We start from the raw sequence: 17,116 nt of genomic DNA on the forward strand, positions 1-17,116 counted from the left end.
GTTTAATTTTGCTGACAGACAGAAAGAAAGAAGGTGACACGAATATATCAAAAGCAGCGCACCAAAGCAACAGGTGAATTGCAGGAGGAAAATTGAGTAGCCTAACCATGGGGCGCTACAGCGGAAAAACATGTCGCTTAATTTTCATGCTTGTCATCAGTGTCATATTCTTCGTGGCTGAGATCGTCGCCGGGTTCATGGGGAACTCTATAGCACTTGTATCAGACTCCTTCAACATGCTATCGGACGTTCTGTCTTTATGCGTGGGCTTGACGGCCTCAACGGTGTCGCGTCGTGCCGGATCAGGGCGCTCCACATACGGTTGGGTCCGGGCTGAGGTGGTTGGTGCTCTGGCCAACGCCGTTTTCTTGGCCGCCCTGTGCTTTTTTGTTTCGGTGGAGGCGATTAAACGACTTGCCCGGCCAGAGGCCATTGACGATCCTAAACTGGTTCTCGTAGTCGGCGCCCTAGGGCTCTCTGTTAACACTGTTGGGCTGTTAATTTTCCAGGACTGCCGTAGTTGTTGGTGCTTGGGCTCCCGGATGAAGAGAGCCCATGAATCAACCAAATCAGACGGGGGATGTGAGATGAACGGCGAGGCAGGTGCGGTCGCCTTTATATTTAAATCATCTCAGGCTCTAACTTTTTTGTAGGCCTACAACTTTTTAAAATACTTTAAAAGCGATCACATTTGAGGGAAACAAGATAACGGTTTTGACGAATCTTCAGTCAGAGATGCGCAAGCAGCTCAGCGTTAGAAAAGCCCGGACACATTTAAAGGTTTTTATAATCTAAAATTGTGTCAGTTTGGAGAACAATATGATTGCCTTCCCATGTCCGGAAATGTTGTATACATGTCAAAGTAGCCTCTCCCATTCACCCTTGATTTGTTGTAGAAAGTCTTACTTACCTCATCTGCTATTCCCTGGGGATGCCCTGGCACCAAGCCAAGGCTTCTGTTGTGGCCATTTCCCCCTCACAAACACCATGAGGGAGTCAGCACTGTCTACCATGTCTCTCAGGAGTGGGGCAGAACAAAGTCTTCTTCTTCTTCTTCTTCTTGTGGGGTTTATTGGCGGTTGGCATCAGAACAAAGCCTACTGCTGCAGTATGCACTTCTGTGTGCTCAGAGGAAGTCAGTAATAAAGGGCTTCATTCATGATCTGGACAAGAAAAACGTCCCATGAATATGTCACATTGCCCTTGTATTGGAAACTCTTCTGCACTCTCTCTCATCTACATTAACAGCTTGTTGTATGTTTAATGTGTTGGCACAGGTACCACAGTTCTAACTGAAGAGAGTGAGCCACCACAGAAAGAGGGGCAGCCCTTCAATATCAGAGGTATGTGTGCAGACAAATACAACACTTGAAAACACGCACTCACACCTGTCTATTATTAACAGGGATGGACTGCTAAAGAGCAATTTGTAATGGCACATACAGAGAAAACAGAGAAAAATCGTTAGTCATCCCGCTCTCAGAGATGTGGCTTTATAGTCAGTGTGACACGTCCATGTGAGAGCTACATAAGAAAAACATGATGCCTTTAGATGAACATCTGTTTGTTTGGTTCACTGAAACCATTGCATTTCTGGATGAAGAGAGGTCATTGAGGACACTACTGTTGGCTGTCTTCAGGCCTGAGACCTTTGAACTGTTTATGGGACATTCCACGAAATCGGTGCCTTTTCAACTTTAAAAATGTGAAAAATATAATTGTTTCAAACTGATTTTTTTCAATGCCCATTTAATTAACACATCTTAACATGACAAGAAATTTTGTTGGGCCATCTCAAGCTATGCATTTATTTTTTACCATTCACTTATTACATAGAATATTGTAGGATAGTAACAGGAATGATGATTTCATGCTAAATTGCTCCTTTCTAGCTAACAGGTCAAGGTTAGGGAGGCACATGGTATGTAATCTGAAAGGTTATTACTTCTAGATATTGGTAATATCAGTATTGATAAATAATTGTTGTATGCTCGCCCCTCTCTCACAACCCTGATAAAACATGAAAAATAGGACATTTAAGAAGAGAGAAAGTTACCCTTTCTTACACTGTGGAATCTGCTTCTTCTAAATTATGTCACTTCTAGTTTGTACCAATGTTTTATAAGGGGTTTTAGTGAAAGTAACAGGACTGAGATGAAATTAAGGGACAATGATAAATGACTTATATTTTCTAAGAAAACATATCTATTTATGTCAAAATCATTGCTTAACAATGAGATTACACTTAAGACAATATAAAACTGTGAAAATTGTATCATTTTACCAACATTTTACAACTGAGAAGTGCTGTTGAAAAAGAAAAAACATAGCGTGGGACAAGCCAAAATCAACCAAAATCCTTACCCATAGCATATATTTATGTGATTTTAATCATTTTAACTTGTATTTTATTGGGTTTACTTGGTCTTATATTTATGCATATGATCTATAGTAACATTAAGTTTTTTAAATTACACATGTATTTGTTGTTAAAGCAACTTTAGAACTGATTATATGTTGTGGGACGCAAAAGGCACCGATTCGGTGGAATGAGCCTTATGTAACTCAAAAGACTGTGTGGTGTATCACCTTAACAGTGACTTGGCATTTCATCCATGCTATCAAATATTTACCATAATGCTTAACCCCTGACTACACTCTGCAATGTGCACCCAGCCTTAATGAGAGACCTGTACAGTTTCAGATTATGGCTGGCTAGTAATCCATCTTTACACTTGAGAATCTTATCACTTGAAAATTGTATTGACCACCAGGAAATGGTTTGCCCTGTGCCATCTATAGCCTGCTCAGCATTTATAACACCTATAAGCAATGGCGCCGCTGGGGGGGGGGGGGTTAGGACAATTCTAAGGGCCCAGCACTGACAGGGGCCCCCCAGAGACCCAGAGAGCCCCCTAATAATACTATAGCAGAATTATTTTCTGTTTTTCTGTCATAGGGCCCAAATTTTCTAGCAGCGCACCTGCCTATAAGAATTCATACATGTAAGCTTTTGCCCCAATGCATGTTAGAAATAACTCGTCTTGATGTTATATCAATGTTACAATTAATATATAAAAGTTGTAGTAAATTAGACATCCTGGGGTGCGTTTCCCAAAAAAATAGTTGCTAACCAGTTAGCAACTTAGTTGGTTGGCTATGGGAAATTGCACTGCAACCAACAAAGTTGCTAACTTGGTTAGCAACTATGGTTTTGGGAAACGCGCCCCTGTAGTATCAAAGATCCTTGATTACTAGCTCTGCTTTAACCCTCTCTGGTAGTATGTTTTCTACAGACACAGAAATAAAGGACTTCTGGCATTCTACTTTAAATATTTTAAAATGAAACATTACAGTCAGAAGATTGGAGATACACACACATGGACCTACATATTAAAAAGCATGTAAATTGATTAGACAATTTACAATCAATCAATCAACTCATCTTTTTTCAGTAAATGCTGTGTTAACATTCAGATCTCACACTATCCAGAAGGCTAGATCTATTTGTTTTGCACACCAGCGAAGCCATGCTGACTTTAGAACCGTAGAACCTTAGAACCTTTAGAACCTCTGTGCTGCAATGCAGGTGTGCTACTTCACATTCTAAATGATGCGCTGAGCTCCATGGTGGTGGTGGTGACCTCGGCCCTGTTCTACGTATGGCCCCTGGACCCTGGGGCCAAGTGTAACTGGCAGTGCTACGTGGACCCCAGCCTCACTCTCATCATGGTGGTCATCATCATGTCCTCTGCTGCCCCGCTGCTTAAGGAGACCACCACCATGCTGCTGCAGATGTGCCCGGCTGACCTGCCTCTGGCTGCGCTCGGTGAGTCCTCACAGGTGTCTTCACCAACTGTTGAGGGAAGTCAAAGGGGTTGAAGAGTTAGTGAGCAAGTCCATATTTCTAAAGGTCAACAAGCATGTACCCATTATTCAAAGAGGTGCAAGAGAGATGATAATAATTGGACAGATACTGTAGTTATTTAAAGTTAAAGTTGACTTTATCCAAGGCGACACAGACTCACAACGAAAGAAGTCCAGGTTTAACTTGAGAAGTGGGATAGCTCCAAATGAATGTATAATATTGGTAATGTCACCTTCCTAAAGGGTGTCTTCCACTGTATAGCATTTGTCATGCTATTCTGCTGCTGTTCAGATCATACTCTTTCACTTCTGCACACAGTATTGCCTGCATACATTGCATACTGCACATGTTAAGAGCAGATGCCTGAAGAAGAGATAGATTTTGGGCTATGTATCCAGTGGCAGATATGTGTGGACTGGCGAATGACCCATCACTAGAGACATATGCCAAATTTCTTGTTTTTGTCCATGAGAGAGTATGGAGATGGTGATCACAGATCAGCCAACGATTACATTGTTACAGTGCAGTTATTTTACAACAGAACAAAGCAGTTTGGCACAGGAACTGCTACAAATCCACCTGTAACAGTGAGCATCTGCAGCATGCTAAGATTCGCTACTAGAAATCATGTGAAGCAGGCAGGACTCAGTGTCTTCAGAAAAGATGTAGATCATCTTCTGAACCTGCAGCAACACCTGCAACTGCATCAAGTCCATCTAGAGGGACTTTGTACACTTTTTCAGCAGCAGCTGCTGCCAGCATAGATAAGTGCTTGGTTGCCTGCATTGAAAGAGGACACCTCATGAAGACGCTCTTTTGTCTGCTTCTTTTTTTTTCCTTTTATTGAACGTGTTTAGAGAGAAATGTAATTTAAAAACTGCTGTTATTTTCCCTCTGCAAGTATTTAGTTTGAATGGTATCTTCAGTTGTAAGGCGCTGACCCTAATAACTTCATGCAATAAAAAATAATTATAAAAAAAAGCAGACAAAAGAGCGTCTTCATGAGGTGTCCTCTTTCAATGCAGGCAACCAACCAAGAGATACATGTATAAGTAATATTTATGAAGTCAATGACTTTTAACAGGTAGCCAGTGTGATAGTATATTTTTTTACTACCATATTTTTCTTAAGACTCAATCAGGACGATGAAAGATCAGGATCCAGGCATTTATTCTTTTCATTGAGGGGCCAGTGGCCCTCAAGGGAGAGATGGCATGTTTGTGTCACCCCATCATGGGTTTCCATCAGTATTCTCAGTATTCTCTGACTTCTCTGACTATACAGAAACAGTCTAACATATTTAAAGTTACACACAAAGAGAAGGAGTGACCTAGTATGAATATGCAAGGTAAAAGGTGTGGTGTGTGGGGGATGTGGCCTTTTGGGTGACATCAAGTCTGGCCAGCTTCTATTGTCTTTTAATTAAAACTACCCCCTTTCCTGGGAAGTCCTTCAGAGGCCTGGACACATGCTGTTCTACAAACATTAACATTTCACACCTGGTGATAGACAAAAGGCGACAGGCTTTCATTGAATTCTAATCATTCAAGGATAAACAATGGATACACTGCATACAGACCAAAGACACAGGGCGGCGCTTGGCTCTATTAATAGGCGGTGTTCCCTGTGTTCCTCTTCTTTTTCTTCAATATTTCCTTCTCCAGTTAAAGTATACCAACAAAATAAAAATTCTCTAGTCTGAAGGTTAGGGTCGACTACCTGGAACCTTCGGATCCTTGCTGTTTTTGGGGGTTATTCTGCCCACAGCAGGTCCACTATTCTAAATTAATCCAATCTTTCTCGTGATGTTCTGACCAAGGTCCTTTTGTGGGATGGTACACAAGACTTTCAAATGCTGCTCTCCCAAGGACACTGTGCTGCTGGGGTCTTCAGGAGTGGTGTTGGATATCAGATCAAAGGGCTGTCCCCCTTTCGATAAGCTGTGTCTTCCACCATCACACTTCTGTCCCATCCATCACACTTCTGTCCCAACCATGAGAAGCCAGCGGGGGAAGTGTGACATGCGTCGTTAGGATGTCTCTGGGTCTGCGACTTCAGAGTCTGTAAACAGATCTTGAAAATACATGTAGCTTGGTGCAAGAGGTTTTAGCTGTCATTCCAGTACTAATAAGCAAATGATCATTCAGTGGAGTTCAACATTTTTCAAAGATGACGTCAGCTGCAGTCAGGTCTGTCTTGACCTCTCCGTTATACCTCCAAAAACGCAAACAATACAGTACATGAACTTATTATCTTCAGCTTTAAGTGGCTAGAGTAACATTATAAAAACAGGACCGTGATTGTAGATCACCAAAGAAATTAAATCTGTGTTATAAAAAGTTCCCCTTGGCACAAAGATATTACTATTGGAATTAAGTTTCCACATTCACACATGCTGGCCAGCACATACACTCACACATTCATTCATTCAGGGCCCATGTTGACAATAGCAGTGACAAGACAAGACAAACTCATCATGTTGCAACACATAACACTGAACATAGAAAACTCCATCTTTGCAGATGGGGCAAATATTACTTGGATCCTGATCATCCATCATAAGTCTCCATAATTTAAAAAGTTGCATTATCAATCCAATTTCAAACTAGTTGTACTTTTATCAATTTGAAGAACACAGTATCATATACCAACTCCAATGTCTTTACTTTAAACGGTGGAAAACGTCATTCAACGCCCAACTATTAATATTACGCTTTCAGTTCAACATCTTTATAGGCTACTTCAAACTGTGATCTTAGTTACGCAATCTAAAGATGGTTTCATACATCTGTTATGACCAGCAACACTCTTATGCAATTTCATTTTCAGGTGAGAGATTCTTAGCCCTTTCAGACCCCACGTCCATTGGAATGGACATGACATATTTTTGGGTCTAAACCAGTGGTCCCCAAACTACGGCCCGCCAACTCATTTTGGGTGGCCCCCCAAAACATGTCCGTGGTATATAGCATCTGGCCCGCACGAGTACGACATCGTCAAACTATAACCTCCGTAATTTCCCCATTCATTCTCTATGGCGAGTCATAACAGTACACATGTAATACTCCTTTTGCCCACTGGTGGTTGTTTTGGCGCTGTTTCGCGTTTGCCATCGAAAACGGAATGAAATGTAGGCCTACCTGCAAACAATGTAAGAGGCCTATGCTGACTGCATCAGTGCTCAAAGTATTCTAAACGTTTATCAATTATTTGTTAATAACTAACTAACTTCTATTCAAGTCATATTTCTGGGACTTTCTGGGATAATTATTTTTATTTTTTATTCACACGTTCAAATGTTCATACAGAGTTCAAAGTTCTCATCAGGTGAGTGAAAGTTAGAGTGGTGGTCATTTCAGATGTGTTTGCCAGCACTTCATAAAACTGTCATAGTTTGATAATTTAAAATTATTTGTAGGATATTGCTTGTTCACAACTTGAGCTTTGTATGCAAAGAAACAGAGTCTTTTTATTAGTATTATTTCATTTGAGCTACATTTTACACTGATATGGCATGGTCGCAACATAAACACAGCTAGCAATGATATTAAATTGCAGTAGCCTATGATTAAATGTAATGGAATATTCAACTAAGGTAGACTGCTGTTGTTCACAGCACTAAGCTATTTATGGTTGATATACTCCGAGTCTCTGGGCCTCTCTTAGAGCCAGGCATAGTGAGCTGGCCCTCGGAAGAAAAAGTTTGGGGACCACTGGTCCAAACCAATGAAAATCTGTGATTTCACCATTTTAATTATGCTTTGTAACTGATTGGATCCTGATGACCCAATCAGAATGCAGTTAGGGCCTGTAACTTGATCTGAGAGCACTTCAGACATCAGACAAGACAAGCATGGCTCTGAAGCTAGATAGGAACAGGACTAAGCTCCTTTTTACCCTCATAAATATAAATTTATGTTTATGATAGCCTAAACAATTTGCACTCAGTATAATTCTAACCATTGCAGGTGATGATATTTGAAGTTAGTTTGAATATATTTCATAACAGTGTATGTATGTATGGACATCAGGTGTTGGGAGATGTTAGCCAACACATTTAACCGCACTCCTACAACCTCTAGGGACTACTGGAACATCTTTTTCAGCATTCACGCCTCTCTCCGAGAGTGAAGTATCTAGACTCCTGACATGCAGCCGTCCTACCACATGCTCGCTGGACCCTATACCTACGAGCCTACTTCAGTCCATCAGCCCGACCATCGCTCCAGCTATCACACATGTGATCAATGCCTCGCTAACCTCCGGCACATTTCCAGCAGCGTTCAAAATGGCCCGGATAACACCGTTACTTAAGAAAGCTTCTCTCAACCCTGCTCAAGTCGAGAACTACCGCCCTGTCTCACTCCTGCCTTTCCTATCCAAAGGCATTGAACGAGCAGTCTCCAAACAGGTCTCTGACTTCCTTTCACAGAACAACCTTCTGGATCCAAATCAGTCTGGGTTCAAAAGCAGCCACTCTACTGAAACGGCTCTGCTGTCTGTAACAGAAGCCTTAAAAGAAGCCAAGGCGACCGCTCGGTCATCAGTTCTCATTCTGCTTTGTCGGCTGCCTTTGACACGGTTAATCACCGCATCCTTCTCTCTATACTCGCTAACATTGGAATCTCCGGTTCTACTCTCTCCTGGTTTGAATCCTACCTCACAGGACGCTCGTTTAACGTATCATGGCTTGGTCAGCTATCTGCACCTCACCATCTCACCACAGGTGTCCCCCAGGGCTCAGAGCTGGGCCCCCTTCTCTTTGCTATCTACACCACCTCCTTGGGACAGATTATCCGTTCGCATGGCTTCTCATACCACTGCTATGCAGACGACACACAGCTCTATCTGTCCTTTCCACCTGATGACCCCTTGGTTTCAGCACGGATCTCGGATTGCCTCTCAGACATAGCTACATGGATGAAGGCACACCACCTCCAGCTGAACCTCTCAAAGACTGAACTGCTGGTCCTCCCAGCTAAACCTACCATACACCATGACATCAACATCAAATTTGACTCCCTGTCTGTTTCACCTACCAGGACTGCAAAAAATCTAGGAGTTGTTCTCGACAACCAACTAAACTTCTCAGATCATGTTGCCTCAGTCGCCCGGTCATGCCGTTTCGCACTCTACAACATACGGAAAATCAGGACTTACTTGACTCAAGATGCTACCCAACTTCTGGTTCAGGCAATAGTCATCTCACGACTCGACTACTGCAATGCCCTCCTGACAGGTCTCCCAGCCTGCGCAGTGAAACCACTTCAGATGATCCAGAACGCGGCGGCGCGCCTGGTCTACAACCAACCCAAAAGGGCACATGTTACCCCGCTGCTCATCCAGCTACACTGGCTACCTATGGCGGCCCGCATCAAATTCAAGGCTCTAACGCTTGCCTACAAAGTAGTCTCCGGTTCTGCTCCCACCTACTTGAATGCCCTCATACAGACATATGCTACCTCCAGACCGCTGCGCTCCTCAGACGAACGACGTCTAGCTCTACCACCGGTACGCTCAAGCCAATCTTCAAACTTTTCTCATCTGTTGTTCCTCGTTGGTGGAACACACTGCCAGCTCCTACAAGGGCAGAGACATCCTTCTCCATTTTCAGAAAACTCCTGAAGACCCAGCTCTTTAGAGAACATCTCCTCTCATAGCAACACTTACAACAAGTCTTACTGATCCTAGCACTCACCAGCCGTCTCAAACTGACAAGTAACTGTTAAAAACAGCACTCACTGATGCACTTATTCTTACTGTACTCGAATGTTTTTAAATTGTCCTAAAATTGTTGAGAACTGCTCTAAAACTTAAACTGTTTACCATGTTGTTAGTCGCTTTGGCTAAAAAGCATCAGCCAAATGTAATGTAATGTAATTAGTGTCACCAGGCAAGGTTCTGACATATCCTCAAGACCCAAGCTATAATTTTAAATGCATTTTTTATTTATTTCAGCTATTTTGGATGAATGTGCACTCATTTTACGTCGTCATTTTTTGTCTCTATTGTCTTGCACTCATTGTCGTCATTTTTACTAAATCATGCTCTCATTTTATTATATTGTGCACTGAATTCAATCAAATGTGTGCACGGTTTACTAAATAGTGTGTTCATTTTGCTAAATGGTTAGTCAAATTGTGCTATTTTTTGTACAATGAGTGCACATTTTAGTACAATGAGTCCACTATTTACTAAAAAGAGTGGACGATTTAGTAGACGAGCACACTACGTAGTCAAACGAGTGCACAATTTAGGGTGCGTTCGTAAATTCAATCTGACACTCTGAAAATAGAATAGCTCTCTAAAGTTCAAAAAACTAGTTTATTACATTTTACATAACATTTCACTATATTGTGTGCACGTTTTACTAAATTGTGCGCTCAATTTACAGCAATTAAAATGAGAGTACAATTTAGTAAAATGAGTGAACTATTTAGTATAACGTGCGTAAGTTTTACTAAATTGTGCGCACATTTACTAAATTTAGTCAAACGAGTGCACTATTTAGTATAACAAGTGCACAATTTAGTAATATGTGCACACAATTTAGTAAAATAAGCGCACATTTTCTGGATATATACCAAAAAATATCTTGCAATGACCACTCTAGTGTTCCGTACTAACTATGTTACAATATCTTTGTAAAAATATCTTTAATTGTTTGACATACAATCATACTGTTGAAAATAACTGTTTTGTGAACTTTATTCATCATAGCCAGTGATTTAGGCGAAATTTATGGTGTTAATTATAGTGAAATATACAATTTTAATTATAAAAAAAGGGTTGAAAAAGGTAAAAAAAAATTATTTTTCTCCATGTTCAATGACCTCTAAAGACAGTCCAACCACTCTCCAAAAATTACATTTCAAACCCACAGAAACCACATAGGCCCCCTGATTACCAGTCCAACACTCGCCTCCATCATCACAGGCTATCGTACCCCACCATCACTGGATATTGCACCCCTCCCCCACATGGCGATCACGAACAATGAGGTGACAACGACCTCAGTCAACAGCCATCAGACACACAGATCCCAGATGTCTCTCTGACACTGTGATCAGCAGCACCGGAGCGCCACAGGGAACTGTGCTCTCTCCAGTCCTGTTCACCCTGTACACATCTGACTTCTGCTACAACACCGAGTCATGCCACATGCAGAAGTTTTCTGACGATACTGCAATTGTGGGGTGTATCAGGAAGGAGGAGGAGTGCAGGAGCCTGGTGGAGGACTTTGTGCAATGGTGCAAACTCAATCATCTTCAACTCAACACTTCAAAGACAAATGAGATGGTGGTGGATTTCCACAGGTCTAAGCCCACTCTGCTACCAGTCTCCATTGATGGGGTCAATGTGGAGGTGGTAAGCACCTACAAGTATCTGGGTCTCCACCTGGACAATAATCTGGACTGGTCAGCCAACACTGATGCACTCTACAAGAAAGGGCAGAGCAGGCTATACTTCCTGAGGAGGCTGCGGTCCTTCAATGTGTGCAGCAAGCTCCTCAGGATGTTCTACCAGTCTGTTGTTGCCAGCATCCTCTTCTATGCAGTGGTATGCTGGGGAGGAAGCACAAAGAAGGATGCGGGGCGAATTGACGGGCTGGTAAGGAAAGCTGGCTCTGTAGTGGGAGCTGAACTGGAGTGCATCACTACAATATCTGACAAAAGGACCCTGAACAAACTGATCAACATCTTGGACAATGAGTATCACCCACTCCACAGTACTATTGTTAAGCAGAAGAGCCTGATCAGCTGGAGACTTCGCTCACTGCCTTGCACAACAGACAGACTGAGGAAGTCATTTGTCCACAGGGCTATTGAACTGTTCAATGCTTCACTTAAGGGAAGAGGAGAGATAGACTTATCTGCATAGTCTGCCTGCCTCTTCACCCCCTCCATGTTTGGATACTGTCTGTCCACTAGCCACTTTTTACCACTGTCTTTCTGCCTCACTGTTTGCGTGCTATATTAGCACATTAGCACATATGCATAACCCCTCCCTCCATGCCACAGCCGAACTATGGCCACACTTATACCTTTTCTTAAAATAGTTATATATATAGATATATAGACTTATTCTTGCACTGTTGCACTATTGGACTTACTCATTTGCACTATCACCATTGCACTATCACCGTGATACTCACTCACACAAAGCACCTTACCTTACCGTACTATACACAGAGAATCACAGGCTCAGTCCCTGCCTCAGTCATGGCAAGCGCCTCTTGATTGATTAATCAGCACTATGTGGATACTGTTTTTACAATTGATTTAGATTAAGTGTTAGTTAGTATAATTTGTATTTTAGTATATTTATATTCTTTATCTTCTACTGTCCTTATTGCTTAGTTGTGTTTTTATATTATATACTTTTAATTACTTTTTCTGCTGTTAGTGAATGCGTGTGTGTTGTCTGTATGCTACTGAGACCTTGAATTTCCCCTGGGGATCAATAAAGTATCTATCTATCTATTTATCTATCTATCTATCTGTCTATCTATCTATGTATCTATCTGTTAAGCCTAGCCTACACTTATCTTACACAGTTATGTGGCTTAGAATGGTAGCTTACATATGAGATGGTAATTCACTCCATTTTTGCTCTCTCTGCTCTCATCTCTGTCTCTCCCTTTCTCAGTGGATGAAGTGTGCCTACTTCCTGGAGTGCTGGGGGTTCATGATGTCCACGTGTGGGAATTATGCAAGGGCCGGCTTGTGGCCACCCTCCACGTGCACTGTTCTCCTGAACTCCAGGGCGGCGGCGCCGCCTTTACCTCCCTCTCCCGTCAGATGCGCCAAATCTTCCACCGGGCTGGGGTGCACAGCCTCACCCTCCAGCCCGAGTTTGGTGAGCCCCAGCCGGGGAAGGGCGTCTGCGCAGCCACTTGTCTGGAACCCTCCTGCCAGAAGCTGTCCTGCTGCCCGCACGCCACCCGACAACAGACTGCCGTGAACCAGAACAATGGGCACCCTCTGCTGCCCCTCACAGAGGTGTCCGTGGACGGGCCTGACAGCACCAGCACCTTGCTGAGGGAACGGGCAGGAGCGAGCAAGACCGTCCAAAGCACAGAGTTTTAGAGCTACTCCATCGCTGAGGGTAGAAGATGCTGCTCCAGAGTTGACACACGCTTCATTCCTACTGTAGTGAGACTGAGGAGTACTGAACAACTGGCTCTTTCTTTTGAAAGATGTCCATGGACTGAGGATCAAAAGGACCATATGCCTGTAGGACAATCTGTACATTTGAATAGTTCAAATGGCCAATGTGTATGTTTGGACCAAATATGTACTGTACAAATGTGCCTTCCCTTTCTCAACTGTCTGCCAGACAAGCCATTCAGGGTTTAGCGCGCACGCACACGCGCACACACACACACACACACACACACACACACACACACACACACACACACGTAATTATGCCAGTGATCAATTTCATTTATGATGCACTTTTGCGCCTGTTAATTACGCTCATTTCCTATCACAGGCTCTGATAAATTGATCAATTTAATCAGTCAGCGCCCGTAATCTTTGCACTGTAACTTTGAGAGGGTAGTGAGTTCATGGGTAAAGGTGAGGGTGAGACTAGGATAAATGCTACTTCCCATTGAATGATAGACTGATGATTTTTGAGCAAAAAAAATTATACTAAATATGATGCATTGTTTAGATATGTACTGTATTAGGTAGATGTCACAGCAAATGTGACTTGTTTTTGTCTAATAATAAGTCATTCAGTGAAATGAGTATTCTCATAAGCCTTCCTGCCTTATGTGTATTGAAATGCATTAGTCAGTTCCATGACTAAAGTTATATCCAAACATAACTGTCTCCGTCCATAATGCAAGTCTTGATGTCAGGTCTGAGAGATAGTAGGGGGGGCCTATGTGTCTAATTTGGGGGCTTGTGGAATTCGCATGTTAATTTTTGGAGAGTATAATATCTTTGTTCTAGGGGTTCTTAAGAGTGTCTCCATTCTAAGAGTGTGACCATTTTTTAAGGTTTTGAAGGACCTAAATCAAAGGTCAAATTCAGAAAAGGTCAAATTTGGTGTTTTGTCCATAAACCTCACATTGTTGTTATTATAGCATAGGGTTTGGTGCCAAAAAGCAAAGATATTCTACAAGGTAGTGTGCAAAAGTGGACCACATAAACAATACAACATTATAAAACATTTTTAGGCTGATGATTGATCTCTTTAACAAGAAATTGTACCTAAAATTCTCAAAATTGTCCACTTAAAAAAATAATACTTCAATATCAATACTATCAATTCATGCCTATTAGTGTGCTTGAGTGTAGGCCTAGCCTGCTCTGCCAGTTCTTGTCTACACCCATTCAGAGCACAAAGTGAGATCCCTGTTAAATCAAGTTTAATAGACTTTTACATAGCTACTACCAGCTGAAGTCTGTCAGGCCTTCCGTAGCCTATGTAAGTGTGAAGAAAAGAAAGGGTAAAAGGATCAGATAGACAGACAGGTGAGTGTGTGTCTGTGTCTGTAAGAGAGAGAAAGAGAAAGAGAGACACTAGCAGTGACCTTGAATTTCCCCTGGGGATCAATAAAGTATCTATCTATCTCTGTGACAGTTGGCTGTTGATAGCTGGCAGTTATAGAATTTAGAATATCGAATAACCTGAAGCACATAGTGCTCTGTTCTTCATGGTTGGTGATATTAGTGACCTTCTAGCCTTCTACATTTGAACAAGCACATTTTCATACACATTTTCACATGTCTTCAGAAAAGACGTGGTAGACCATCTTCTGAACCTGCAGCAACACCTGCAACTGCATCAAGTCCATCTAGAGGCACTTTGTACACTTGTTCAGCAGCAGCTGCTGCCAGCATAGATAAGTGCTTCTTCTGTCAGAAGCAGACAAAAGAGCGTCTTCATGAGGTGTCCTCTTTCAATGCAGGCAACCAACCAAGAGATATAAGTAATATTTTTAAGTCAATGACTTTTAACAGGTAGCCAGTGTAAAGATGCTATGGATGGGGGAAATATGTTCATATTTTTTTTTTGTGTGTGAGCAGCTGCATTTTGTATAAGCTTTTTAGACAGGTATTATTACAGCCAGCGTAATAGCATTGCAATAGCATTGCAATAGTCTATCCTTGAGGTGACAAAATCATGGATTAATTTCTCGGCATCTGGTAAGGATAAGGACTTCCTTATCTTTGAAATGTTCCTTAAATGGTAAAGTGAAGTTTTGGTGATCTGTTTTATGTGATTATTTAGTGCTAGGTCCTGGTCAATTATAACTCCTAGGTTTTTAACACTTGTGGATGAGGTCAGTGGAAGATCACTATACAGTATGTAGCCTGTGATGTGGATAGGATATCCCTCATCTTTTTAGAACCTAAGACCATGACTTCTGTTTTATCTGAGTTCAAAAGCAGGAAATTATTCGTCATCCATGTCTTTATATCTCTTATACATGTGTCAAGTTTGGCTAATGGGGTTAATTCATCAGGCTTTATGGAGATAGTATAGTTGTGTATTATCTGCTAAACAACAGGGGCCCCAGTACTGAGCCTTGAGGCGCTCCATATTTTACCATAATCTGGGTAGATGGTTTATTATGGACCTGTACAAATTGTTGACAGTTAGGAAGGTATGATCTAAACCAAGCGAGTGCTGAGTCTTTGATGCCTATCAAATTTTCAAGCTTAGGTAGTATGTCATGGTCTATGGTGTCAAAGGCTGCGCTGAGGTCCAGGAGGACCAGTATTGATACAAGGCTAGGTTTTTTGAGGGAGGGCTTAATAACAAATGTCTTAAACGACTGCGGTACATGCCCTGATAGCATTGAATTATTTATAATCTAGAGCAAAACATTATCCAGGAAGGGGAGAGCAGTCTTAAGAAGGTGAGTAGGAACAGGGTCTAGTAGACTAGTTGTAGATTTTGATGAGGAAATTGTGGAGGTGAGGTCTAATATGTTGTGTATATGTAAATGAATTAAATGTTGTTCAAGGTCTCATCTGTGATTCCGTTATGTTTTTGCTATCTTTCAGCAATGGAGTATGTGTATATGGTGAAACTGATTATTGATCTTATCTCTAATTGTTTGACATACAATCATAATACTGACATACAATCATACTGTTGAAAAGAACTGTTTTGTGAACTTTATTCAACATAGCCAGTGATTTAGGCGAGATTTATGGTGTTAATTACAGTGAAATATACAATAAAAAAAAAAATAGGGTTGAAACAGGTAAAAAAAAAATGGAGACATCATTTTTCTCCATGTTCAATGACCTCTAAAGACAATCCAACCACTCTCCAAAAATTAACATTTCAAACCCACAGAAACCACATAGGCCCACTGACTAAGAAGAGTAAAGAACTGTATGTGTACGAAAGACTCTTATTTTGTTTGTTTGACGTTGCCTAGCAACCTTGGCTCGTGCAGCCTCGTTAAGTTTCAATCAGAGAATGTCTAATAAAGGGAGAACTGCCACTCTGAAAACTTCCGGTTTCTGAACTGGTTGCAGTTCCTCCTGTGGTTCCACATGAGGGCGCTCGTCCACTAGTGCAGAATGCATGGAGGTCTATGGAGCTGTAGCCCTCAAAATCCACTTTTCTCGGGTTATCCTTTTTTTTTTCAAGTAATTTGAATATTGTATTCGAAAGGGGAGGTTACACTTGGTTGAGTATTATATTTTTTAAAGTCACTTAATTGTTCTAAAGAGCCTTTCAAACGTGTCAATGACGTCATTCATTAGCACAATGCTAGCGTGTTATGGGCAACAACGACCCAACCTGTAAGAAATCAAAAGGACATAAGTACTCGTTAATTTAACTTTTGACTTATAACCCATGTTGAAGTTATACAAACTACAATCAAATCTGAGATTTGTCAACGACAATCAGGTGAAAGAGACAAATTTAGCCGTCTGGCTCCATTGACTCCCATTCATTCTGCACTCATGGCGATTGCCCCCAGTGGAACTCTGGTGGAACTGCAACCAAAATTCGGTAAAATGGGACTTAATACGGAGTGGCAAGTAGACGGGCTCTGTTTCAATTCAGTTTCAGAGTGACACAAGTTCGTGGTCAAACAATAGTTTAAGTAATTTGCCGTTTACGTGCCCAAAATACATGTATGTGCTGGATTGTGTGCGTCCATACAAAAGTAAGTGTTTGTAGAGTTGCAGACATGATGAGTCAGGTTGTAGCGGTCACCATACTGTAAGACATATGCTATTGCTGCAGGGTTATTCTTCAACT

The 17,116-nt window shown here is 41.7% G+C and overlaps 1 protein-coding gene across 1 annotated transcript; it reads left to right on the plus strand.

Annotated features, from left to right (window-relative positions):
* On the plus strand, window positions 1-13,300 carry LOC121692833 (zinc transporter 10-like). The gene is made up of 4 exons (XM_042071774.1): window positions 1-603; window positions 1,278-1,343; window positions 3,590-3,829; window positions 12,518-13,300. The coding sequence occupies exons 1-4, from the start codon at window positions 108-110 to the stop codon at window positions 12,955-12,957; spliced, it is 1,242 nt and encodes a 413-aa protein (XP_041927708.1). The 5' UTR covers window positions 1-107; the 3' UTR covers window positions 12,958-13,300.
* Window positions 13,301-17,116: the final 3,816 nt, after the last annotated feature.

The sequence above is a fragment of the Alosa sapidissima genome, chromosome 19, assembly GCF_018492685.1.
Source record: "Alosa sapidissima isolate fAloSap1 chromosome 19, fAloSap1.pri, whole genome shotgun sequence".
Taxonomy (NCBI): domain Eukaryota; kingdom Metazoa; phylum Chordata; class Actinopteri; order Clupeiformes; family Clupeidae; genus Alosa; species Alosa sapidissima.

What these genes read in the sequence shown, in the direction of transcription:
- LOC121692833 (XM_042071774.1), top strand. Translation starts at nt 108, where the DNA reads ATGGGGCGCTACAGCGGAAAAACATGTCGCTTAATTTTCATGCTTGTC. An exon ending in TGAGATGAACGGCGAGGCAG is followed by an intron (nt 604 to 1,277) that starts GTGCGGTCGCCT and finishes GTGTTGGCACAG; the next exon opens with GTACCACAGTTCTAACTGAA. An exon ending in GCAGCCCTTCAATATCAGAG is followed by an intron (nt 1,344 to 3,589) that starts GTATGTGTGCAG and finishes GCTGCAATGCAG; the next exon opens with GTGTGCTACTTCACATTCTA.